This window comes from Suncus etruscus, chromosome 15 (assembly GCF_024139225.1).
Source record: "Suncus etruscus isolate mSunEtr1 chromosome 15, mSunEtr1.pri.cur, whole genome shotgun sequence".
NCBI lineage: Eukaryota > Metazoa > Chordata > Mammalia > Eulipotyphla > Soricidae > Suncus > Suncus etruscus.
The window spans coordinates 54,069,849-54,097,711 of record NC_064862.1 but is presented as its reverse complement, the minus strand read 5'-3'; the positions used below and the strand labels follow the sequence as shown (position 1 = coordinate 54,097,711).

Below are 27,863 nucleotides of genomic sequence, written 5' to 3'. Positions count from 1 at the left end.
GACAGTGTTGACAAACCAAAGAGAGATAAGATTTAACATTCTTTTTCATTTTTTGTTTTTTTTTGGGGGGGTTTTGGGCCACACCCAGCGATGCTCAGGGGTTACTCGTGGCTGTCTGCTTAGAAATAACTCCTGGCAGGCATGGGGGACCATATGGGACACGGGGATTTGAACCAACCACCTTTGGTCCTGGATAGGCTGCTTGCAAGGCAAACGCCGCTGTGCTATCTCTCCGGGCCCAAGGTTTAACATTCTTACACTCCTTGTTTCTAAAATTTAGTCATTTGAAAGTCAACTAAGAGAAACCAGGAGTTGTGAGGGTCTCGAATTTTGCCATTTATTTTGATCTATGTTCCCAGATCATTTGAAGTTTAGAAATTCCCCCAGGGGCCAGAGCGGTGGTGCAAGCGGTAAGGCAGCTGCCTTACACAAACTGACCTAGGACTTCGATTCAATCCCAGGAGTCACATATGATCTCCCAAGCCAAGAGCAATTTCTGAGCGCATAGCCAGAAGTAACCCCTGAGTATCACCAGGTGTGGCCCAAAAACAAACAGAATATCCCCCAAACAAGAAAATAAATAGAAACCCCAACTACCCTTCTTTACAAATGAAGTTTGTATTTTATTTTAATTTGGTTTAGTTTAGTTTTTTGGCCACACCCTTATAGCCTGTGCCACCGCTCACGCCCAAAGTTTGTATTTTAAAAGAGAAACTATTTGAATGATTTGGTAGCATATTTTTAACTTCTACTTAAGCAATTGTCTATTTAAAACGCCCCCACATTCTAAACAAAAGAAATACTTATATAGGAAATGGGTCATTTAAAAAAAGCCTCTGACAGATTTTGCTTTTCAAAAGCAAGTACCTCACTTACTTGTCTTCATGTTTCTTTGCCTGTATCCCTTTTTTTTGTTTTGATTTTTGGTTTTTGAGCCACATCCAGCGGCACTCAGGGGTTACTCCTGGCTCTGCACTCAGAAATCGCCCCTTGCAGGCTTGGGGGATCCTATGGGATGCTGGGAATAGAACCCAGGTCAGCTGAGTGCAAGCAACTCAGTGCAAGCATAGTTGTACTATGCTACTGTTCTGGCCCCTCTTCCTATTTCTACTCTGGAGAAGCCTGTGTTCTCCCTCGAACATACACTTCTTTCTCGCTCCTCAGATCTTCCTCAATAAGTCTTACTAAAACAAAAAGCTTCTACTGGAGTGATATCTGAATGTTTCAGACACAGTAAAACTGTACTTTTAAAATGTTAAACAATTTTTGAACAGTTAGAGAAAATACTGTAAAATCTCTCATAAGGCTATTTGACATGAAGTTGGACTCTTTTTTTCTTAATTTAAAAGGGAAAAAACATAATTTATTGTTACCTATGCTCCCAAAGTCAACTGAAAAACAAATGTGTTTGTTACAACTGAAATCTACCATGAAAGTTTAAGATAAGGGCTAGATATGGAAGTTTAAGATCTGAAATAAAGAACACAGATTTCTACAAGTAAAAATCAAGTCATACTACTTGAATACTTCAAAGGTTTGCATGAAACTCGAATCTACCGAGAAATTCATACTAAGTTTATACTATGTTGTGAATTTTCTTTTCCTTCCTTCCTTCCTTCCTTCCTTCCTTCCTTCCTTCCTTCCTTCCTTCCTTCCTTCCTTCCTCCCTCCCTCCCTTCCTTCCTTCCTTCCTCCCTCCCTCCCTCCCTCCCTCCCCCCTCCCTCCCTCCCTCCCTCCCTCCCTTTCTGCTTGTTTTATTTTTTTTTGGCCACATCCAGTGACCATTAGGGGTTACTCATGGCTATGCGCTCAGAAATCGCTCTGGGCTTGTGGGACCAAATGGGATGCTGGGGGATCGAACCATGGTCTGTCCTAGATTAGTTAGTTCATGCAAGGCATACGCCTTACCGCTTGCACCACCGCCTTACCCCTTGCACCACCGTTCTGGCCCCATGTTGTAAATTTCTTACATTTCTGGTATGTCCAGTGTTTCATGTCCAAAAGGCGCTCACAGCTGTTTTCCTACTTGGTCCCCAAACAGACCCAGGGCCAAGAGCATGCCTACAATTTACGAACCTTGAAGACTCCTTGACATCACTTTCTTTCACCCAATCGGGTTAGAAATAATTCAAGCGTGCATCTGAATCACAAAGATCTCTCAACAGGCTGACTGACGCCTACTGGCACATTTCCCAAGTGAAATGCTCTCCATGTTAAAAGCTCTGAACGGGGGGCCGGAGAGATGGCATGGAGGTAAGGCGTTTTACCTTTCATGCAGAAGGTCATCGGTTCGAATCCCGGCGTCCCATATGGTCCCCAGTGCCTGCCAGGAGCAGTTTCTGAGCACAGAGCCAGAAAAAACCCCTGAGTACTGCCAGGTGTGACCCAAAAACCACAAAAAAAAAAAAAACAAAAAAAAAAAAACCTCTGAACGGGGTCAAACATAAAAATTATTATCTTCCTAGAGCTGACTGAACTGTATTCAATGTACATTTCCCTGCAAATGACTGCTATCAGGGTAAAAGCTTTGCATCTACATAAATTTTGTTGTTCTGGGGCCACATCAAGCCATGCTCAGGGATTACTCCCAGCAGGCTCTGGGGTTCTAGGGGATCAACCCTGGTCAGCTGCATGTAAGGCAAGCACCCTCCCTGCTACACTATATTCCTGGCCCTGCATTTACAGAATTCTAATTAATAAATTTAATTGCACTGGGATTTTTTTTTTTAAACAAGGCCATTCTTCTGTAACTTAATAAATTAGGATCTTTTGTTTTGGCTATATCCCAAATAGCATATGTGGCCCACACCCCGGAGTTTTATAAACATTTTAAACAAGAATTCGGCTGTTTCTCAGGCAAGAACCTAGAGAACTAAGTGTAACTGCTTTCTATCTGGGCTACTGGTAAAAATCAAGAGTTGTCCCAAAAATCTGGGCTTTTGAGCTGGCCAGGGTGGTACAAGAGATAGAATTTTCATTTGCATAATCCTGGATTACAGACTTTAGCAGTCCCAGCAAAACTTAAAGGCACCACAGATAAAATCTAAGTGCAGATATTTTTACTCAACACTCCAGTATACTTTCAGTTTCCTTCTTGGAGGTAAGCTGAAATAGCAGGAAGATTAAACACCACGATTTATGTGGTATCATAAAGTCCTTAAATAGGACATTGTCAGGTCACTTCTAACTGGTCCAAATACTATTATCTGGGTTTGGTTTGGTTTGGGGCCACAGCCAGTGATGCTCAAGGCTTACTCCTGGCTCTGTGTCTGCTCAGGGGACCATACCAGGTCAGGAGCATGCAAGGCAAATACCCTACACACTGTACTATTGCTCCAGCCACTAAGATGCAGATATTTATGTCTCCCCCACCCCCACACCAAGTTTACTTATGCTGAATTCTAACCTTTGACAGTAAAGAAGGTTCAATGGGTGAGAAATGCCTAAAACAGGGCCAGAGCGATAACACAGTAGGGAGGCCACTTGCCAGGTTGTAGTCAACCTGGTTTGGATCCCTGGCATCCCATATGGTCCCCCCCAAGCCTGCCAGGAGTGATTTCTGAGAGCAGAGCCAGGAGTAAGTAATCTCTGAGTGCTGCTGGATATAGCCCAAGCCCTCCCACCCCCCAAAAAGCAGAGATTCATTGTCTTATAAACAGGTTCCAGAGACATCTTCTAGAGTACACATTGGAAGATCTACACCCAGAAACAGGCCTGACACCCTCATCTCAGACAAACAGACTCCACATGTATAAATAAACAGCTGATGTTTAGAGCTGATCAAATCGAAAAGGGCAGTTCTCATGGACAAAGATAAATGAACACAGGAAAAGAAAAATCCATGTCAAGACCATGTTTTCTTTCCTGAAGTAGATCCATGTGTCAGCGGAGGATCTTAGATAACCCATTAGCCCTCTGATGCAGATTCTAAGTAATACAGCAGATAGTCTGCCCACCCCCATGATGTCAATGAAACAGGAAGGGGCCCACAGTTCCCACCAATTCCCAGGAGAGTGAGATGTAACAAACCTGAGCTTGGAACAAATACAGCTTCAAGAATCCCTCAGGAAAGAGAGCCTATGCCAATTAGAGGCCCCTGGGGTCACAGAGGCACTTAATTGGCCTTGGCCTGTTTGCATCCAGGAAGGGCCGTCCCACCCCTCCACCCCCCAGAGGCAGCTCTCTGGAAGCAACAGTTTGATTTTTCAGCCAAAGTGTCGGTAGATTCCGGGTTGACATATGATTCATCTACTTGAGTCCAGCACAGAATAACAAATTTGGCCTAAACAAAGATGAGATTTCATCTCCATGATTATTCTGTACATTATTATTAGTGTGTGACCTGCACAATGATTAGGTGTCATGATCTAGCTAAGGAAGATCAATAACCTATATATAGTTTTAACCATTAAAAAAAAGTACCTTCAGGATAAGTCAAGGTCTCTGACTGAATGAAAAGAAAAATGTTTGGGCCGGAGCAATAGAACAGTGGTGGGATATTTGTTTTGCACGCGGCAAACACAGGACGAACCCAGGTTCGATTTCCAGCATTCCACATGGTTCCCCGAGCCTGCCAGGAACGATTTCTGAGTGCAGAACCATGAGTAGCCCGAGTGCCGCTGGGTGTAACCCAAACTATTAAAAATAAAAAAAAAAAAAAACAAAACAAAAAACCTGCTTAAGGCAGGACAAAGAATCAGATGTCATGATTTCAGATCCTAAAGGCCATAGAGGCTCCTGCTGGAAAAAAGACTAACCATGCTGGGTTGAGCAACAATTCACATTTCTATCAAGACTGTATAAAAGGAATAGTAGAAAAAAATAAGGCAAGCAGGAAAAAAAACCATCAGGAGTCATTTGCAATCACAAGTATTTGGGAATCAAGAGGTGGAGGCTTTTCCTCCTGAGTTACGTATTCTTACCAAATGGGGGTATACCTACCTATGTATGCTCAAATAAGATTTCTTCAGCTCACTATCTTCATTTTAAACCACTAGTGAAATACTAAATACTAGTTAAATACTAAGACTTCTATGCCAAGTAACAACAGAAAGACCGTTGAGATATTTGTTTAACTACAGCAGCTGAAAAACATTTGCATCCATCGTTACTTCTACGCCGTTCCCAATTTATAACTGCGGTTTTTCTTTAATCTGATAATATGAACCCAAAGTTGTCTCCCATTCACTCACAGCACAATGTGACATTCTGAGCTCTGATTATGTCTGAGCAAGAGTTCACATTCAGGAGAGGAGGCCTTACCTTATCTGCATAAATAGGAATATCATGAAATGGAGATATATATTGTCCTTTTTCATTTTCTGCAAAATAAATAAATAAGTTATTACTTTGGGACGTTCATTTTCAGGATCATTATGTACACTATTTTGCGGGGACAGGGGCTCACATCTGGTGGGGCTCAGGGTCTACTCTTTGTTCAGTGCTGGGGGATCAAACTTGGACCTCTTAAAAGCAAAGCATGTGCTCAAGCTATCTCCTTGGTCTGAAGTATACAAGATTATTTTTTGAGACTAGTTTTTGTTTACAATAAAACTGAAGAGAACTGAGATTTCTCTGTATGCCTTGCCCTCACATATAGTCTCCTACATTATCAATACCACTTACCAGAATCATGATGCAAACAATTTTTTGTTTGGGGGCCACACCCAACGATGCTCAGGGGTTACTCCTGGCTCTGTGCTTAGAAATTACTCCTAGGGGGGCCGGAGAGATGGCATGGAGGTAAGGCGTTTACCTTTCATGCAGAAGGTCATCGGTTCGAATCCCGGCGTCCCATATGGTCCCCCGTGCCTGCCAGGAGCAGTTTCTGAGCACAGAGCCAGGAAAAACCCCTGAGCACAGCCGGGTGTGACCCAAAAATCACAAAAAAAAAAAAAAAAGAAATTACTCCTAGGGGGGCTGGCGAGGTGGCACTAGAGGTAAGGTGTCTGCCTTGCAAGCGCTAGCCAAGGAAGGACCGCGGTTCCATCTCCCGGTTCAATCTCGCGGTCCCCCCAACCCAGGGGCAATTTCTGAGCGCTTAGCCAGGAGTAACCCCTGAGCACCAAATGGGTGTGGCCTGAAAAACAAAAACAAAAACAAAAAAAGAAATTGCTCCTACTCCTAGGGTTGGAGAGAGAGCATGGAGGTAAGGCATTTGCCTTGCATGCAGAAGGATGGTGGTTTGAATCCCAGCATCCCATATGGTCCCCCGAGCCTGCCAGGAGCCATTTCTGAGCCTAGAGCCAGGAGTAACCCCTGAGTGCTGCGGGTGTGACCCAAAAACCAAAAAAAAAAAAAAAAAAAAAAAAAAAAATTCTGGCAGGCTTAGGAGAAAATATGGGATAGAACCTGGCTGGCTGCATGCCATGATGCAGACATTTTTTTGATACTACAATTTTATTCTCACATCAGAAGAACTGGTTGTATTCTTTCGGTGCCTTCTCCAATGCTAGGTTTAGTTTTCATCCTAAGCAATCATTCCTTAAGGGAACTAACAGGTGAGCCTGGTATGCATTTATCAAGCCTCCCACTGTTTCTTTCTTTCTCTTTCTCTTTTTCTTTCTCTTTCTTTCACTTTCTCTTTCTCTCCTCGCTCTGGTGTCCTGGTTCGATGCTCCAGATCATATGTTGTGCTCCCTAGCCAGGTCAGCCACAGGCAAGGCAAGTACCTCACCTGCTAGATTATTACTCCAACCCTACATCCCAAAGATTTAAAAAAAAAAAAAAAAAATGAGCCCGCTAAGAGTGATCATTTGGTGCAGAGCCCAAACTAAGCTTTGAATACTGCCAGGTGTGGTCCCCAAAACAAACATAACTTCAGGACTAGGGACTTAGCTAGGTCATAGAGAACTTGCCTCTGTATGTATCAGGCCTTGGGCTTCATTCCTGGCACCGCCAATGAAACAGAGATCAAAATGGTTAGTTCTAATCACCGACCTGTCTAAGGGTCCATCTGATAAAAAACTGTTACTTCAGCCAGAGCCAAAGTCAAGAACTAGGTAGGTTTTGATCTCTGGCCCTCATCCTAAAATCAGTCCTGGGAATTAATCATGCCAAGTTCCTGCAAGTGCCCTTTGCCCCTGGTGGCTGAAAGAAAGCAAATTGGGGTGCGCAGATTTCCAGCACCTCCCAAGGAGGAGAGGTAATCCTACTCAATTCAGGGCTCGCTTTCCATTTCCTCAAAGTGTCACTTTGCTAAATCCCTTTCACTTCTGGGCTCCCTCTCCTCCCCAGCCTTTCACACCTGCACAGGTACAAAGAAATCAAAAACAGAAGCGCCTTGGGGGAATACATAGGCGAATACACCCCTCGATTATCTCCAAATCATCGATTCCTAGGTAGCTTGGGTGGAGAGCAGCCAAAAATAAAGAGAAGCCCTAAGGTGTCACACAGACACACACAAGCAATCCAGGCCTTTGGGGCTCCCGCAGCCCGCAGCCAAATCCTCTTATCGGGTTCACTTTACCGCCTCCAGCACCTGGGGCTGCTTCTCGTCCCCACCCAGGCCGGGGATCGGGGGCCGAGCTTGGGGAATGAATGGGCGAGGGGCGGGCCCGGCCCGACCGGCACTCACTGAAGAAGACGCGGTACTCGGGGGACGAGGACGCGGCGCGCTCCTCGCTGCTGAAGCCGCTCATTGTGCCGGGACGAGCCGCCGCCGCTACCGAGACGCACGCTCGTTTGCTCGTTCACTCGCTCACACCCGTCCCACGCAAGCACGCGGCGCCGACTGATCGAACGACCGTGCGAGCTAGCTAGCGGAGAGACTTCTGCGCAGGCGCACTACAGGACCTGCGCGGCCGCTGGGCGCTGAGCAGCTTTTAAGGCGGCGGGCTCGGCCCCGCCCCCGCCGCGCGCAGGCGCAGAGAGCTCGGCTCGCGCGCCCCGCCCCCGCAGGCCACGCCCCCGGTGCTAGGCCTGGGCCACGTGGCCGGTGGCTGGTGGCTGGTGGCTGGGTGGCTGGTGCAGGCCTTTGGCCGCTGCTGTCTGCGCTGGCGGCTGGGAGTGGCGCTCGCTTGCTCGGCCACCACGTTGCACGCTGGGAACTCACCTTTGACTCGCACGCAACCTTTTTGGCGGAAAGAGTCCCTGTCGCAATGGCAGCTGCTTTTAAAAGTCACCCGCTTGGCCGGAGAGAGAGCATGGAGGTAGAGCGTTTGCCTTGCATGCAGAAGGACAGTGGTTCGAATCCCGGCATCCCATATGGTCCCCCGAGCCTGCCAGGAGCGATGTCTAAGCGTAGAGCCAGGAGAAACCCCTAATTGAGCCCCGCAGGGTGTGACCCCCAAAACAAAATTTAAAAAAAGTCACCCACTTCTGGGGAAGTGCTCCCAAAGGCCTTTTTTGTTGTTGTTTTGTTTTTAGCCCATTTTTGTTCTTTCAGGGCCACTCGGTGTTCTTCAGGGGTTCCTCCTGGCTCTGCGCTCAGGAGATACAGGATACCGGCTACCTAACCCCCGGGTCAGCTGCAGTGCATTGCAAACGCCCTACCTGGCTGTTCTATAGTATAGCTCAAGAGCCCAGATTAATGACTTTTTTTGTTTGTTTTTGGGGTTACTTCTGGCATAGAGCCAGATAGATAGAAACCAGAAACAGATAGAAATCACTCCTGGCAGGCTGGGGACCATATGGGATACCAGGGATCGAACCTGAGTCCGTCCGGGTTTGGCCACGTACAAGGCAAACACTATTGCTCCAGCCCTGATTAATGACTTTTTAATACCTACTTTTTGTTTTTTTAAAGTGTTTGATGGACTGTATTTCTTTCTTTTTTTTTTTTTTTTCTTATTTTCTTTTGTTTTTAAGTGACATTCCACCACAAACACGTTTATAATTACAGGGCTTAAACAAAGACACTATTATAAGAAAAGAAATTAATCTTCGGAGCCAGAGAGATAAAATGGAGCTAAGGCGTTTGCCTTGCATGCAGATGAACGATGGTTAGAATCCCAGCATCCCATATGGTCCACCGAGCCTGCCAGAAGCGATTTCTGAGTGTAGAGCCAAGAATAACCCCTGAGCGCTGCCGGGTGTGACCCAAAAACCAAAAAATTCAATCAATAAATAAATCTTCAGTCCATTTTCTTTTTCTTCTTACTTCTTCCTCTTCCTCCTTTCTCTTATCCTTATCTTCTTCTACTTCTTCTTCTACTTCTACTTCTACTTCTTCCTCTTCATTTTCTTCTTCCCCTTCTTCCTCTTTTCTTGTCTTTTTTCTTCTTTTCCTTCTTCCTCTTTCTCCTCTTCTTCCTACTACTCTTCTTCCTCCTTTTATTCTTCCTCCTCTTCCTCCTCCTCCTCTTGTTTTCTTCCTCTTCTTCATTTTTTCTTTTATTCTTTTTCCTCTTTTTTTTAAATTTTTTTTATTTTGGGAGGGGTCACACCCGGCAGCGCTCAGGGGTTCCTCCTGGCTCTATGCTCAGAAATCGCTCCTTGCAGGCTCGGAGGATCATATGGGATGACCGGGTTAGAACCACCGTCCTTCTGCATGCAAGGCAAACGCCCTACCTTCATGCTATCTCTCCGGTCCCTCTTCTTCTTCCTCCTTTTCCTCTTCTCACTCTTCCTCCATTTCTTATTCTTCTTCTTTTTTTTCCCCTCCAACTCTTCTTAATATTCTCTTCCTGGGTCTCTGGGACTCCAATGATTCCTATGTTCTTTCTGTTGAGTTTATTATTTTCTATTTTCATCTTTTCACATTTTTTGAGTAGTTTATTCATTGTCCGGTCATTTGCTTTAAGGTTCTTTTCCAATCTCTTCTGCTGTATGGAATTGTTCTGCATCTCATCTTCTGACTTACCAGTGCTAGCTTAGGACGGACCGAGGTTCAATCCCCTGGTGTCCCATATGGTTTCCCAAGACAGGAGCGAATTCTGAGCTATGTTAGCCAGGAGTAACCTCTGAACATCAACAGGTATGCCCCCCCAAAAAAAAAAAACAAAAATATATATACATACTACTGAACTTTTTCTTTTCTTTCTCTTCCATCTCTTTAGTTTTTCGTTCTATTTTCTATTTTTAATAACTTTGCTTTTGTTCATCTTGAAACAAATGTATTATGATCAGTTATGTCAACTATGTGATGCATTTTCTTTTTTTTTTGGTGTTTTTTTTTTTTTTGTTTTTTTTTTTGTTTTTGGGCCACACCCGTTTGACGCTCAGGGGTTACTCCTGGCTAAGCTCAGAAATCGCCCCTGGCTTGGGGAGACCATATGGGACGCCGGGGGATGAACCGCGGTCCGTCCTACGTCCTACGCTAGCGCTTGTAAGGCAGACACCTTAACTCTAGCGCCACCTTCCCGGCCCAATGTGATGCATTTTCTTTAAATAAATTTAATAACAACAACAAAAAAAGCATTGGTTTCCTCCCATTGCCTGCCTTTAGCTAATGGAACTAATTAAAAAACAAAACAAACAAAAAAAAAAAAACCAAGAATTGTTTCTTTGACTTACTTAAAGATAGACTGAAGTGATGCAACAGTGTGTATTCTACTTTCCCTTTTACCTTCTGCCAGCTCAGAGCAAGATATTAAAGCCTCATTGACCTCTGGATTTGCATATTCTCCTTGATTTATTGAATGTGTTCAGGAGCCAATCAGTACCAACTCATAAAATGCCAAGCCCGAACTTTCCTGGGGCATAAATTTGTTCTTTGGAACATTCTCTTGTAAGCTAGGGTGGGGAGACCCACAGGCCCAAGTTCTGTTGGTCTTGTTCTTTTTGTATCCCCTTGAGGCCTTCCTTGTACAGTACCTTGCCTAGAATGAATATTTAATGGAATTTTCTTTTTTTCTTTTTTCTTTTATTTTTTTTTGATGGGAATAAATGATATAAATAATACAGAGATTAATGAAGAGGAGGGAAATACTACTGTAGGTATTTATTTTTGGAAAGGAAAAGTCCAACTTCTGAAACAGTATCTTTCTTCTTTCAGTCAGGTCTATATTCTTTTGCCTTTGCTGTAGTTTGGGGAACTTGGGTCCCTTCAATTTCTCGATGTTTTCTGCCTTTTTTTTTTTTTCCAGAAAAGACTGCTTATTTGTCATTCTTCTTTAATCTCTTCATCCTAATCTTCTTTCTTTCTTTCTTTCTTTCTTTCTTTCTTTCTTTCTTTCTTTCTTTCTTTCTTTCTTTCTTTCTTTCTTTCTTTCTTCCTTCCTTCCTTCCTTCCTTTCTTTCTTTCTTTCTTTCTTTTTTTCTTCCTTCCTTCCTTCCTTCCTTCCTTCCTTCCTTCCTTCCTTCCTTCCTTCCTTCCCTCCTTCCCTCCTTCCTTCCTTCCTTCCTTCCTTCCTTTCTTTCTTTCTTTTTTTCTTTCTTTCTTTCTTTCTTTCTTTCTTTCTTTCTTTCTTTCTTTCTTTCTTTCTTTCTTTCTTTCTTTCTTTCTTTCTTTCTTTCTTTCTTTCTTTCTTTCTTTCTTTCTTTTTTTTGGTTTTTGGGTCACATCCAGCAGTGCTCAGGGGTTACTCCTGGCTTTACAGTCAGAAGTCACTCCTGGCATGCTCAGGGAACCATATGGGATGCCGGGATTCGAACTACCATCCTGTATGCAAGGCAAACGCCCTACCTCCATGCTATCTCTCTGGCCCCATTTCTATTTCTTTTTGTATGTAAGTGTGTGAGGTAGTGAAGATTTGGGCCACACACAGGAGTGCTCAAGAGGCACTCCTGGCTCTATGCTCAGGGGTTGGTCATGGTGGTGCTCAGGTGATCATTTGTGGTGCTGGGGAAAAAATACAGGTTGGTCACCTGCAAGGAAATTGCCTTTAGCCCTGTACCTTCTCTCAGGCCTGTCCTTATTTATGATATTCTCTCCAGATCCCCTCTTCAGAGATTATTTTATATATGATGTTGACAATCAATGGCAGGTTCTATAATATAAGAAAATTTCAAGTCTCTAACAACTTTCTCTAATATTTAACTATGGCCATTGTCTGTACTCCTCATTATTTCCACACTTGGACTACTGCTCCACACATGTATGTTTAATGTGAAGTAGAGAGACAAGGAAAGGATGAACACTTAAATAAACTGTTTCATTCAAAGGAATATTGGAAGGCATACAACCTTCTTAGAACTGCAAAGAAAGGAGTAACCCCTGAGCACCGCTGGGTGTGACCCAAAAACTAAAAAAAAAAAAAGAAAAAGAAAAAGAAAAAGAACTGCAAGGAAAGAAAGAGGAGGAGAGGGGACCTCTTAATTCTTGCAGTCAAATGCTCTACCACTGAGCTATACCCCCTCTTAGTTATTGATTTTGCTTTCTGTAAGGCCCCTTCTTCTGGTCACAGAAATTTAGAGCCCCCAAATTATTTTTTTTGCTTTAGGGTCATACCCAGTGATGTTCCTAATTTATTCCTGGTTCTGTGTTCAGGGATCACTCCTAGCTGTGTCCAGTGTTCTGGGGACTATGTGCAGTGCCAGGGATGGAACCCAAGTTGACTTCATACAAGGCAAGGACCTTACCCACTGGACTGTCTCTGGCCCTAGACCTCTCTATTTAAAGCACAATGACACCAGAGCTGCAATTTATGTTCATTGAACTACATTCAAGTGACTCACACTGCTGGTACTCTCGGGCATCAAGGTATTAAAGCTTAGATAGTGATTTACCTATCTGATTCTGACCAGCCCCAAATGCCAGCTGCCACACCTAAATGGCCATGCTCCCCTCCACAGAGCAAGTTTTTATTGGAGAGTAATGCTCTTCATCTATTTATCCCAAATAATTTTCTCCAAAGTATTTTGTGGGACCTACACTGCTCATTCCCCTGTTATCTGTCTTAAAGTTGAATTTTAACTTGAGACTTAATCAGCCTGATTACACGTGTATGCCATTTCTCAATATCTACTTTACACTAATTGGATATGAGCTATACAGTTGCCACTCTCATCCCTACTAATTCTAGAACTGAAGAATTCTCCCTTTCCCATTTATCTCCAAGTACAAAACAGCCCATTCTTTCCCAAGCCCAGTTCTTGTATTATTGTGTCAAAGGCAGCTACAAGCAACCCAGAAAAACTACTAACCATCTATTTCCCAACTTCTTCTCCTAAGATTATAAAGTACCTGATAAGTTGCCTTGCAAGTGGCCAATCACTACTGTTTCTTTGCTGCCCTCCACTAAGGCTCCAAAGGCAGAGAAGACAAGATGGTGTTCCTTCCATCAATTATTCTCTTGGTCAGTTTGTCCTAAATAATCTGACAGCTCTTTCTCCTCAAATAGCCTAATTTTTATTTCTGTCTTGGGTTAGAGCTTACAAGTTAGCTCTGGCTGTGTTCTATGTATCTACTCCTTTGAGATCCTGATTTGGGAAGCAGCTCCTATGTTGAGAAGAGAAGAAGAGAAATGACAATCAAATCACCTCATGCCATGAGTCATAATCTATACTGACAATTGTTCTTCACTTTCTGTTGGCTAAAGCAAGTCTTAGAGATGAATGTCAAGAGGGGTAGGAAGGCATGTGGCAATAATGGGGTATGGATTCCTCTTACGTGGAAGGCAGCATAGAACTGGGAATATAACTCTGTGACACTGTAAAGGAGCTTGAGAAACTAGTGTCCTGGAGTGAGAGAGGTCCTGAGCCCTCACAGCATAGGGTGGATCAGAGGAAGCTAGTGAAGAATGAACAATGCAGCAGAGTCTTACTTAGTATGATGGCATCTGAAGGTGATATTTGCATAGTTCATTGTATAAGAGGAGAAAAAATGTTCAGAATTGTCCATAATAAACAATAGAGAGAGTCTTAAGAGAGATGTGGATTTGGGAGGGAAGAAATTACATGTTGAGATGCACAAGTGACTAAGGTAGGCAGCCTGGAACTTTGAAGGGAAAGGAAGGAGTGGTTCTCTTTCTCTCTTCCTTACTTCTTTCTTTCTCTTCATTTTCTTTCTCTTTTTTTGCTTTTTGGGTCATACCTGGCAGCACTCAGGGGGTTACTCTTGGCTCCATGCTCAGAAAATCGGCCCTGGCAAGTACAGGGGACCATATGGGATGCCGGAATTCGAACCACCGTCCTTCTGCATGAAAGGCAAACACCTTACCTCCATGCTATCTCTCCGGCCCCTCTCTTCATTTTTCTTTCTTTCTTTCTCCTTTCGTTCTTTCCTTCCTTCCCTCCCTCCTTCCTTCCTTCTTTCCCTCCCTCCCTCTTTCCCTCCTTTCTTTTTCTTTCTTTCTTCCTTTCTTTTTTCTTTTCCTTCCTTTCTTCTTCCTTTTTCCTTCCTTCCTTTCTTCCTTTTTCTCCCTTCCTTCCTCCCTTCCTTCCTCCCTTCCTTTCTCCCTCCCTCCCTCCTACCTTCCTTTTTCTTTCTTTCTTTCTTTCTTTCTTTCTTTCTTTCTTTCTTTCTTTCTTTCTTTCTTTCTTTCTTTCTTTCTTTCTTTCTTTCTTTCTTCCTTCCTTCCTTCCGTCCTTCCTTCCTTCCTTTCTTTCTTTTTTTTCTTTTCTTTTTTTTTTTTTGGTTTTTGGGCCACACCCGTTTGATGCTCAGGGGTTACTCCTGGCTATGCGCTCAGAAATCGCCCCTGGCTTGGGGGGACCATATGGGACGCCGGGGGATCAAACCGCTGTCCGTCCTATGCTAGCGCTTGCAAGGCAGACACCTTACCTCTAGCGCCACCTTCCCGGCCCCCTTCCTTTCTTTCTTTCTTTCTTTCTTTCTTTCTTTCTTTCTTTCTTTCTTTCTTTCTTTCTTTCTTTCTTTCTTTCTTTCTTTCTTTCTTTCTTTCTTTCTTTCTTTCTTCTTTCTTTCTTCTTTCTTTCTTTCTTTTTTCTTTCTTTCTTTCTTTTTTTTTTTTTTTTTGGTTTTTGGGTCACACCGGGCAGTGCTCAGGGGTTATTCCTGGATCCAGGCTCAGAAATTGCTCCTGGCTTGGGGGACCATATGGGATGCCGGGATTCGATGACCTTCATGAAAGGCAAACGCCTTACCTCCATGCTGTCTCTCCGGCCCCTCTTTCTTTCTTTCTTCTTTCTTTCTTTCTTTCTTTCTTTCTTTCTTTCTTTCTTTCTTTCTTTCTTTCTTTCTTTCTTTCTTTCTTTCTTTCTTCTTTCTTTCTTTTCTCTTCTTTCTTTCTTTCTTCCTTCCTTCCTTCCTTCCTTCCTTCCTTCCTTCCTTCCTTCCTTCCTTCCTTCCTTCCTTCCTTCCTTCCTCCTTCCTTCCTTCCTTCCTTCCTTCTTTCTTTCTTTCTTTCTTTCTTTCTTTCTTTCTTTCTTTCTTTCTTTCTTTCTTTCTTTCTTTCTTTCTTTCTTTCTTTCTTTCTTTCTTTCTTTCTTTCCTCTTTCTTTCTGTGGTGCCATCAATGGAGCCCAAGGCCTCATACCTTTAAGACTAATTTTCTACTAGCAAGCCATGTCTCTAACCCTTAGAAAAAAAGGAAGGTTGGTTGAAGTCATTGATTTGGGCAAGTGAAGCCACAAGAGAAAACTGTAGCATTTAAAGGACCTCTCTAAAGTAACAAATCTCAAAAAAGAAAAATTTAAAAAAAAAAAAAAGAAAGAAAGAAAGAAAGGAAAGAAAAAAAGGAAAAAAAAGGGAAAAATTTTCAAGCAGCAGAAGGCCTGGTCCTAAACTCTGAGGAAATTCCAAGAAAAGATCACAGAAGAGGAACCCTCAAGGGGCTCTGAGGAAGAAGGTCAGAGAGGCAGGAGATAAAATAGGACAGTGTGGGATGGTAGGCTCTAGGCTGAAGGGTTTCAAGATAAAGAATATGATTCATAATTGCTTCTATAAAGCTTATATACAACTGCCCCCTGCATCTCTCTCTGGAGGCTGGACCATATTCACCTGGCTGTGCTCAGGGGTTACTCCTTGCTCTATAATCAGGGATCATTCCTAGAAGTGCTCAGGGGAGATAGGGATTGAACTGCACACAGTTCATTCATATGCAAGGCAAGAACTGTACTCCCTGGAATATTGCCCTGGCCCTGGTTTTCTGCTCAGGGGACTGTGGGGAAGGAGACTATTCCCTTCTCAATAGACTTTTTTTTTTTTTTTTGCAGAGTTCAGGGGTTACTCCTGGCTTTGTGCTCAGAAATCATGCCTGGCAGGCTCAGAGACTATATGGGATGCTGGGAATAGAACCCAAATTTGTCCCAGGTTGGCAGCATAGAAGGGAAATGCTCTACCTCTGTGCTATCACTCCAACCCCTCAATCGACATATTGAGTCTATTGTGTCCTGATGTATATATGCCTGAGTTTTAATTAAATTGTTATATCTGTTTCTAAGGCAAAACTTAATAAAATGTTGAGTGAAGGACATTATACTGAGACTTAACTTATAAGACCTGAAAATTAGTTTTGATTTCACCACTTCTGAGCAATAAGGACTATCAAAGAAATGTGTTAGATTGGATGCAATTCAGTTTCCCAGGTGTCAAAGCAGTATTCTGCAGTTCTATGGGTGGTAACATGACCTACAAATTATCTTTGGGAGCTGCAGGAAAATGTCATTTTTCCTGGAAACTTGTTTACCAGCCAAGATACAAAAGGCTGAAAACAACCAATAGAATAAAAAAAAGTAGAAAGTGAAAAAAAAAAAAAAGGCAAAAAAGTACCACCAAAGAAAACCAAGCAATGCTTTGCTTTCCTTGTTTTATCATTTATATCTCAGGTCACAGAAGAATTTTTCCAAAGGCAGGGACTGAGCCTAATTTCTTTGACAATGGATACAGCCCTTCATGGAGTTGGCTAACAAAAATGGTGGGAGGCATGAAAAATCTGCTTTCAAATAAATTTGTGATGTATGATGAGTGAATATATGATTTAGAAGCCAATTTTATATGCCTGAAGTCACATAAAAATACCTCCATCAAGTAGGAAAGCTAAGAAGCCCTGAATTAGTAGAAGGTGATTATGACCAGGAGAGGTGATGAAGAGAGCCAGTATGAGGAACAACAACAACAACAAAGAAACATACAATGACTCTTCTATAAGGGTGATCAAATTAGAAATGTAGACTGGTAGGTCATAAAAATAGTTTTATAATTTTGTTTTATTTTATTTTATTTTTGGTTTTTGGGCCACACCCAATGATGCTCAAGGGTTACTCCTGGCTCTGCTCTCAGAAATTACTCCTGGCAGGCTCAAGGGACCATATGGGATGTCAGAGATCAAACCCAGTTTGGCCACATGCAAGGCAAATGCTTTAGCTGCTGCGCTATTACTGTTTTTACTTTGTATTATTATTATTATTATTATCATTATTATTATTATTTGGTTTTTGGACCACACCCAGTGGTGCTTAGGGGTTACTCCTGGCTCTGTGCTCAGAAATCACTCCTGGAATCTCAGGGACTATATGTGATGCTGAAGATAGAACCTGGGGTAGACAGAGACTGGCACACATCACAAAGACCAAGAACAATAAGTGCTGGTAGAGATGTGGGAAGAAAGGAACTCTCATTCACTGCTGATGGGAATGCCTTCTAGTTCAGTCCCTATGGAAAACAATATGGAGATTCCTAAAAAAACTGGAAATTGAGCTCCCATATAATCCAGCTATACCACTCCTAGGGATATACTCTAGGAACATAAAAACGAAATACAAAAATCCCTTCCTCACACCTATATTCATTGCAGCACTGTTTACAAATAGCCAGAATCTGAAAACAACCAAGATGCCATTCAATAGATGAATGGCTAAAGAATCTGTGGTACATATACACAATGAAGAGATGAAGTCATGAAATTTTCCTATACATGGATAGACATGAAAACTATTATGCTGAGTGAAATAAGTCAGAGGGAGGAGGAGAGAGAGAGAGAGAGAGAGAGAGAGAGAGAGAGAGAGAGAGAGAGCGAGAGAGAGAGAGAGCGAGAGAGAGAGAGAGAGAGAGCGAGAGAGAGAGAGAGAGACTGAATAGTCTCACTCATCTCCGGGTTTTAAGAAAAATAAAAGACATTATTGTAATAATGCCCAGAGATAAGGGCCAGAAGGACCGGCTCACGATATGAAGCTCACCTCAAAGAGGGGTGAATGCAGTTGGAACACTAACAACTATCATAACAATGTTAATGAATGAGAGAAGTAGAATGCCTGTGTCGAATACAGGCAGGGTGTAGCTGTAGAGATATGGGGTGAATTGGTGGTGGGAATGTTGCACTGATGAAGGGGGGTATTCTTTTTGTGACTAAAACCGAACTACAGGGGCCGGAGAACTAGCACAGCAATAGGGCGTTTGCCTTACATGCAGGTGGACGGTGGTTCAAATCCCGGCATTCCATATAGTCCACTGAGCCTGCCAGGGGTGATTTCTGAGTGTGGAGCCAGGAGTAACTCCTGAGCGCTGCCGGGTGTGACCCCCCCCCCCAAAAAAAAAAACCAAAAAAAAACCCAAAAAACTCCACTACAGTCATGTTTGTAATCACAGTGTTTAAATAAAGATAAAAAAAAAAAAGAGCCTGGGGTGGCCACGTGCAAGGAAAATGCTCTACCAGTTGTGCTATAGCTCCAGTCCCCATATTCTTATTTTATTAAGTCTTTTTTCTTTCTTTCTTTCTTTCTTTCTTTCTTTCTTTCTTTCTTTCTTTCTTTCTTTCTTTCTATCTCTTTATTTCTTTCCTCTCTCTTTCTTCTTTCTTTCTTTCTTTCTTTCTTTCTTTCTTTCTTTCTTTCTTTCTTTCTTTCTTTCTTTCTTTCTTTCTTTCTTTCTTTCTTTATTTTATTTTATTTTATTTTATTTTATTTTTGGTTTTTGGGCCACACCCGGTGGTGCTCAGGGGTTACTCCTGGCTGTCTGCTCAGAAATAGCTCCTGGCAGGCACGTGGGACCATATGGGACACCGGAATTCGAACCAACCATCTTTGGTCCTGGATCGGCTGCTTGCAAGGCAAACACCACTGTGCTATCTCTTCGGGCCCCTAAGTTAAGTTTTTTATTATAATAATAATGACAATGATAATAATAATTATTATTATTAATTAGCCACACCCAGAGGCACTCAGGAGTTATTCCTGGCTCTGCACTCAGAAATCGCTCCTGGCAGGCTAGGGGGGACCATATGGGATGCTGGGGATTGAACCCGGGTCTGTCCTGGGTCGTCTGCTTGCAAGGCAAACGCCCTACCACTGTGCTATCACTCTGGCCCCTAAGTTAAGTCTTTAACTGAACGTAAATCACCATGAGATATAGTCACAAACTTGTTGAAGGATTGAGTTTTAGACATACAATGTCCAGCACCCTTCACCAGTGCACATTTCCCACCACCAATGAATGTCCCCAGTTTCTTTTTTCTTTTTTCTTTTCTTTTTTTTTTTTTTCTTTGGTTTTTGGGCCACACCCGGCGGTGCTCAGGGGTTACTCCTGGCTGTCTGCTCAGAAATATCTCCTGGCAGGCAAGGGGGGCCATATGGGACACCAGGATTCGAACCAACCACCTTTGGTCCTGGATCGGCTGCTTGCAAGGCAAGCGCTGCTGTGCTATCTCTCCGGGCCCACGTCCCCAGTTTCTCTCCTGCCTGATATATATGTCTTTTTCACCTCTGTGGCAGACATTTTTCTTCTCTCTGTCTCTTTGTCTTTCTGTCTCTGTCTTTCTTTTCTCTCTTCCTTTTTTCTTTTTAGACACTGTGGTGCAATATGGTTACTGAAGGGATTATCACGCCTATCACTTTGTCTCCTTTCAGCATTCAGTTCTAAATCATTTCCAACTCTCATTGTCACTGCTCTGTTATGGCTACTCTTGAAGATAGAGAGAGGTGAAGCAATTACCACTCAAAGAGAGAGTGATTTACCTCCCCTCTGGCTATGTGACAGTGAGACTAATATGCTCACTCACGCTACTTGGGTTTTTCCACCTCCCTTCATTTGGTTGCTCAAACACAACAACAGCCACATTTGTTGGGGATGGGATTCAGCCTGGGCTTCGCAGCTAGCTTGAAACACAAACAGCTCCTGTCAGAACACTACTTATAGCTACTTGGGCAGCTTTGGCCCCTGCAATGACCACAAGGCAGAGTCAAGAAAGTGGGATTTCTTTCCAACCAGGATGCCTGTGAAGAAGGGATGTCATGTTGAAGCAAATTACATATACACCTATTACTTAAACTGCTGGGTTTCTTCCCTTTCAAATCTTTGAAAGCCACAGCCCATGATGGAGATGTGGTCTTCCGGCCAAATGAGCAGACTGGAGCCTGTGGATGGCTGGTTTTATTTTTAGGATTAAAGAGACCTCTATCAAATCTTTTTTATTCTGCACCTCAGTTTCCCAAATGCAGAAAGGAAAGTTTATTATTCCTTGGGTGGAGGTAACACCCAGCAGTGGCCAGAGCTTACTATTCGCTCTGTGCTAGGGGATCACTCTTAGCAGTGTTCAGAGGAATATAAGTGGTGCTGGGGATTGAACTGGGATAAACTGCATGATGTAGGGTAAGTGCCTTACCTGCTGTATTATCTCTCTAGTCTGAACCCATCATTTTTAAAATTAGTTACTTTATTTAAACACCATGGTTTCTAAGTTGTTTATGATTATAAGATATACAATGTTCAATACCCTTCACCAGGGCACATTTCCCACCACCAATGTCCCCAGTTTTCCTCCTGTCCTCCTCACTGACTCTGGGACAGATATTTTATTATCTCTCTCTCTCTCTCTTTCTCTCTCTCTCCCTCCCTTTTTATTCCTTTTGGGCTCTGTACTTTGCAATATTACTAATAAAAGGGTTCCATGTATATCACTTTATTTCCTTTCAGGAGCCAGTTCTTGTCAAGTGTGTTCATTTCCAACTCTCATTGTCATAGTGATCTCTTCTCTACCCTTACCCTGCACTCCTCCACTCTTTGTAGTAAGCTTCTTACCATACTCTTACCTGGTCCTCCTGGCCCTTGTCTCTATTGTTTCTGGATATTATTACCTTACTATATGGTATGGTATGGTAATAATGCCTTTCTCCCTCTCTCTATCCATCTCTCCTTCCTCAGACTCATATAATTCAGCATAATACTCCTCATATTTATCCATGTATAAGCAAATTTCATTACTTCATTTTTCCTAACAGCTGAGTAGTATTTCATTGTGTAGATGTACCACAGTTTCTTTCACCATTCACCTGTTCTCCAGCACAATTGTTGAATGAATTGCAGAAACCTGCATTTCCCAGGGACAGATAAATGACTCAGTGGGCTGAGCACATGCTTTGCATGCAGGAGAACAGGGTTTGATGTTCAGTACCACAAGGCCCCAAAGCACAGAAGTAGGAGTAGCCCTCAGCATCACTGGGTATGACCTTCAAACAAAACAAACAACAAACAAATAAAAAATAACAATTAGTTTACTACTCAAAAGGGTTAAAAATAAATTTTCTTTTTTGGTCTTTGGGTCACACCTGGCAGCGCTCAGGGGTTACTCCTGGGTCTACGCTCAGAAATCGCTCCTGGCAGGCTGGGGGGACCATATCGAATGCCGGGATTCAAACCACCGTCTTTCTGATTGCAAGGCAAACTCCTTACCTCCATGCTATCTCTCCGGCCCCAGAAGGACTAAAATTTGAGTCTTCAGTTCAGCAAGGTAAACATTGCCTTAGGTAGCTTTTAATAAGTTGCTTAACTTCTTTGATTTTATTTTTGTTTTGCTTTATTTTGGAATTATACCCAGTAGTGCTCAGGGCTTACTCCTGGCCCTGCACTCAGAAGCTAGTAGTGCTTAGGGGACTATATTAGAGTATTAGGGATCAAACCCAGTTTGGCATGTAAAAGGCAAATGCTTATCCACTGTACTCTCTCCAGGCTCTTAACTTATTTAAGAGTTGGTTTACACATCTACATTATGGAAATACTAATAAATACCTGCTTATTTTTTTTTACCATTTTGATTATACAGATTTTTTTGGTTTTATTTTCTATATTTTAAAATTCTTATTGTGATCAACGTGCATTACAAGTCTTTCACAGTTATATTTAAGGTATGTAAATAGTGACAGTGAATTAGGGCCATTCCACCACCAGTGTTGTCCTTCCCCTGCCCCTGTTGATTGTACAAACTTTTATTGGATGCATCTATCCAAGTACTAGGCAATATTATAATCTAAATCCACAATGCTGAGTGAAAAAGACATAAATTGTGTCCTCAGAAAATTTAGAATCTATTCCAAAAAGTACATAAGTAACAGAAAGCTCTTTGTATTGGGCTTGGGCTTTTTTTTTTTTCAGGTAATCAAGAAATGTTTTTATTATATATGAGTTTATTATATATATTATATATAAGTTTATTATATAATTATAAATTCAGTATCATGTTGATATGCATTCTTTTTTTTTTTTTTTTTTTTTTTTTTTGTTTTTGGGTCACACCCAGCAGCTCTCAGGGGCTACTCCTGGATCTGAGCTCAGAAATTGCTCCTGGCAGACTCAGAGGACTAGATGGGATGTTGGGATTCCAACCACCTGTTTTGGTCTTGTGCAAGGCAAACACCCTGCCACTGTGCTATTGCTCTGGCCCGTGCATTCATTCTTTTTTCATAAGTTCCTTTCCTATTTCAAGATGTTTATATATGAAAACATGTACATGTGTTATTAGTAAGCATGTATTAACACCTAACATTTATCTGTTAGATATATTGGGGGGGCACACGCAGTAATGCACAGGGATTATTCCTGACTCTGTATTCAGAAATTACTCCAAGGAGGGGGGCTCAGGACCATCATATAGGATGCTGGGGATCAAACCTAAGCTGGCTGCATGCAAAGCAAGTGCCCTCCCGGTTGTACTATCACACCAGCTCTAGATATATTCATTTTTAAGGGGAGGTAGGGGTTCAACCAGTGATACTCAGGGCTCACTCCAGGTTCTGTGTTCAGGAATCACTCCTGGAAGAGCTCAGAAGACCATATGTGGTGTCAGGGAACAAACTAGGATTGACCATGTGCACAAGCGCCTTACAGCCTATACTCTCTCTCAGTCCTTTTAGAAATGTTCTTTCTTCAGCTGTACACAGGACTCACTGGCCCATTTCATTCAATGCTAAGCTCAGATCATTCCCAGCCACCTCTTTAAAATAGCCATCTGACCTCTACTACCCTCACTAATCACTTACAATACTTTAAATCAGTGAGTTCACAAATGATTTATTCATTTGTAAATAAGTTCCTTGAAGCTTTCAGGCAAATTGTTATACTGAAGTTTTTATAATTTAATCATATTTTTTCAGGACATTTATTGAATACACTTGAGAGCACAGTAAGAACACTTAATACAACATACAGGTTTGGAAAGATAGCACAGAGGTAGGGCGTTTGCCTTTCATGCAGAAGGACAGTGGTTCGAATCCCGGCATCCCATATAATTCCCTGTACCTGCCAGTGGCGATTTCTGAGCGTAGAGCCAGGAGTAAGCCCTGAGCGCTGCCGGATGTGACCCAAAAGCAAACAAAAAATAATACAACATACAGGAACTGGAGGATAGCTCAGTGGTAAGGCGTTTGCCTTGCACACGGCAACATAGGACAAACCCTGGTTTGAATCGCGGCATCCCATATGGTCCCCCAAGCCTGCCAGGAGCAATTTCTGAGCACAGATCCAAAAGTAACCCCTGAAAGCCACCGGGTGTGACCCAAAAACCAATAATAATAATAATAATAATAATAATAATAATAATAATAATAATAATACAAGAAAGACCAAAATTGCTTATGATATCTCTAGCTATCAGAGAAATTTTTTAGAATTGGCAACCCTAAATCTTAGAAAGAACAACTGAAACTCTCACAGACTGCTTATGTGACTCCAAAATAGTATAGCAACTTTAAAAGATATTTTTCAGTTTCTTACAGTTTAACTATACACTTTTCATACATGCCAGTAAATTCACTCCTATGCAGTTACATAAAATAATGGAAAACATACATATCAATAAAGACTTGAATAGGAATGTTCACTGTAGCATTATTCACAATAAAGTCATAAAAAGTGATCAAAATCTAAGTGTCTATCAGTTTATGAATGGACAAAACATGCACTAGTAGTTTGATAGTCACCAATGGAATATTACTTAGACTTTATAAAAGGATAAATTACGTCTAAACACTAGAGTCTGAAAGATGCTGAGAAACAACACACTTAAGTGAAAGAATCCAGATTCAAAAGATCACACACTTGGGCCCGGAGAGATAGCACAACGGCGTTTGCCTTGCAAGCAGCTGATCTAGGACCAAAGGTGGTTGGTTCAAATCCCGGTGTCCCATATGGTCCCCATGCCTGCCAGGAGTTATTTCTTTTTTTTTTTTCCCCCCCAGGAGTTATTTCTGAGCAGACAGCCAGGAGTAACCCCTGAGCAACTCCGGGTGTGGCCCAAAAACAAAACAAAACAAAAAAAAAAAAGAAAAAGAAAAAGATCACACACTTCATAGAACATTCCAGAATCAGACTGTAGTTATCTGGGTCCAAGACTGGGGAGGATTGATGACATATTGACATAAAGGAATTTGGTGGTGGGGGGAATGTTGAAAATATCTACAATGTGATTATTACACAACTATATTGTACTAACTAAAGCCCATCAAAATATGAATTTTAAATGAATCCCTTTTATCACAGGAAAATTCTGCCTCAGTGAATTGCTAGCCAAATTAAAAGTGTATATATCTACATTGAAAATAACTCTGTGTACCTCCCCTAATGGCATTTGGTTGGTTTGGGGGCTTGGATTGGCTCGTCTTAATTTTAGAAAGTTTCCACCATGATTGTGAAGTGTTTGTGAAGAGAGAAATAAAAACAATAAAATTTGATAAATGTAAATAATTGGATGATTCAATAAGGACTCTATTGTGGGTTTAACATGATTTGCTTGTAACGCAGCCCATTTGGGCCACCTCCTTCTCATCGATCTTTGCTCAGTGGCATTTCGGAAGGGTGAGCTGAGGAACTGGATGTGAAGAGGTACAGAGTTTAATAGCCACGCTTTGTCCATCCAGACCTGGGTTTGGCTCTCTTCTGGATTTGGGAATGAATACACAGTAGGCTAATGATAGGGGACTCTCATCTTCCTTGGCCAACTCTGCCCTCCATTCCAACCCCATTCAAGGCAGATGTCTGCCAGGCACCAATATGCATAGGGCTGGGCAGATTGTGGTTTTTCGGGGTCCTAGCCAGGCTCTGGCGCCTCCAGCTCACCTGGATGAGTTGAGAACTGCATGATCTTAGTGAAGTCAAGAAACCATTCATCAAGGTGGACACTGGATGAGAACAGCGACTCAAGTCAGGAGGGGATAGAGTCCCTTCAGTGGCTTCTCTGCAGTAGGGGTACTCAGTGTCAATAGTGCTCTGGTCTTTATCCCCCACTCCACCTCTTCACACACCCAATTCATCTCCAAGACTCCTCCTATGAAGCAGCAATCACCTCAGGAGACCTGGAGTCTGCCAGGCAAAGAAGTTGGGCCATTGGAAGAAGTCTGGCTTATCCTCAGATGACTAGGAAGAAAGAAAAGAGGGAGGGAAAGGAGATAAGGAAGAGAGAAAAGGAGATAAGGAAGAGAGGAAGGAAGGAAGGAAGGAAGAGAGGAAGGAAGGAAGGAAGGAAGGAAGGAAGGAAGGAAGGAAGGATAGAAGGAAGGAAGGAAGGAAGGAAGGAAGGAAGGAAGGAAGGAAGGAAGGAAGGAAGGTAGGAAGGAAGGAAGGAATTAGATAGAGGCAGGGAAGTGAGACAAATTCTAGGTTTCCTCAAGGCTCTTGGTCTGTCCTCTGTAGTTCAAATGCTAAGTTGGAAAAGTCCATGGATTCCTAAGGGACAATTTTCAGGAAATTTCTGAAAACTGCACACAACAGTCCTCAAGAATCCAACATCTTCCTTTAGTTTCTGTTTTGTTGAAGAGCCCACATACTTTCTTGGGGGGTGGTGAGCCACACCCAATGATACTCAGGGATTACTCCTGTCTCTGCACTCAGAAATCACTCCTGGCAGGCTCAGGGGACCATATGGGATGACAGGGATCAAACTCAGGTTCATCCTGGGTCGGCTGTGTGCATGGCAAATGCCCTGTTGGTCTTCTTTCATTCTGGCCCCCAGAACCCATATACTTTCCAAACTGCATGCATTCTTCTGAAAAGGAAGACTCAGGCAGCCATCAGTGGGGAAATGTATAAATAAAATGTGTGTAGATATGTAATGGGCGATTGATCAGCTTTTCAAAATGAAGGGAAATTCTGAGTCCTCCACAACAGGGATGAATATATTGTCAAGAGAAATAAGCAGACACAAAGTGTAAATACAATATGAGGCCCTTTGTATGATGTACCAAGAGTTGTCAATTAAAATTTTTTTTGACTAGGAAAATAGCATGGAGGTTATTAGGGACCAGGAGAAATTGGCATTTATTGTTTTAATAGGTTCAGAGTTGCAGTTTGAGATATTAAAACAAAATCTGGAAATGGGTAGTGGTGATGGTTACACAATAATATGAATGAACTTTGTGCCACTGAACTGGACTCTTTGGTTTTACGTCACACTCATCAGCACTCAGGGGTTAGTCCTGGCTCTGCGCTCAGAAATCTTTCCTGGCAGATATAGGGAACCATATGGGATGCCAGGATTCGAACCAAGTCAGTCCTGGATCAGCTGTTTGCAAGGCAAATGCCCTACTGCTGTGCTATCTCTTCGGCCCCTGAACTGGACTCTTGAAAGTGGTTACAATGGTAAATGTTGTGCTATGTATATATATTCTAATACACAGACAGATACACACTCACTCCATATGTAGCATTCAAGTCCTCATGCTCTCATAAAATCATTAATCATCTGTTACAATTTAGAAAAAATTTATGAATAATTGGGCAATAACTAATTTTGGGGGAGTGGGCCACCCAGTGGTGCTCAGGGATCGCCCCTGATGATGCTCATTCAGGAGACCATATGTGATGTCCAAAATTTGCACTAGGATCAGGTTCAAATGCCTTTACCTCCTATACAATCTCTCCTCTTAATTTTTAAAATAAATGAAAACCATGGTAAAATATATGAATTACAACCTAGAGCATTTTTGGGGGGAGCCCACACCTGGTGATGTTCAGGGGTTATTCCTGGTCATGAGCTCAGAAATCACTCCTGACTTTGGGGACCATATGGGACACTGGGGGATTGAAACGTGGCCTGTCCTGGGTCAGCGCCGCATGCAAGGTAAATGCCCTACCTCTGAACCATCGCTTAGGGCCCCAACCTAGAGCAATTTTGTGTTTGTTTGGCAGGCGCAATATTTCAAAGCCTGTTGTTGTGTGTGGGTGGGTGGGAATTGGGCATTAGAGCTTTGGTGAAAAGGTTGGGGAATGTCTGCTGTAAAGGTGTGATTTTGTGGTGGAGGAGGGTCAGGAAAAGAGAACACTTCCTGAAAGAAAAGAGAAAAACCAAATGGTGTTTTCCAAATAGCTCCCAGCCAGACACCAGGACAAGCTCTGGGAATCTGAAATGACCCTTTCCCTGGCTTATTTTTAGAATCTGGAGTCAGAATTCTTTGCTTTAAGAAGCCAGGAACATTCTTGGTGACACTGATAAGTCTCAGATATGGGACCCAGCCTAGCACTAGCGACTGAGGGAGAGAAGAGCCAACAGACCCTTTCCTGAGACCCTTCTCTTGCCCCCCTATCTACGCTGGGGTCATGGTAGATCTGGGCAGGCAACCTGGATTATAGCTGTTGTCTTCAAACATGGTTGGGTTGGCTGGATAAATACAATAGACTCATTTCCCTTGAAAGTGGAGATACTGGAGCCAGGAGTCTTCTGGTTCACCATCAGGCAGAAAAACTTGATGGAAATTTACAGCTCTCTTCCCCCATTACACCTTTGTCCCCCTCCTGTAAGGGGATGGGGCACAGAATGTCAAAAACCATCGAAAAGTAAATTCTAACTCATCTTGGCCTTCTGTGGCCTACAACCACTTC

The 27,863-nt window shown here is 42.6% G+C and overlaps 2 protein-coding genes across 2 annotated transcripts in view; one reads left to right on the top strand and one right to left on the bottom strand.

The window, feature by feature from the left end:
* PPA1 (inorganic pyrophosphatase 1) overlaps positions 1–7,818 on the bottom strand; it is a 34,506-nt gene extending 26,688 nt beyond the window's left edge. Inside the window, exons 1-2 of the mRNA XM_049789208.1 lie at positions 7,578–7,818; positions 5,264–5,322 (exon numbers count right to left, since the gene is read on the bottom strand). Coding sequence (XP_049645165.1) covers positions 5,264–5,322; positions 7,578–7,641 — 123 coding nt within the window. The 5' untranslated portion in view covers positions 7,642–7,818. The remainder of the gene's footprint in view (positions 1–5,263; positions 5,323–7,577) is intronic.
* The window catches only part of EIF4EBP2 (eukaryotic translation initiation factor 4E binding protein 2), a 445,368-nt gene that overhangs the window by 291,761 nt on the left and 125,744 nt on the right, over positions 1–27,863 (top strand). The gene's annotated exons all lie outside the window — the stretch shown is intronic.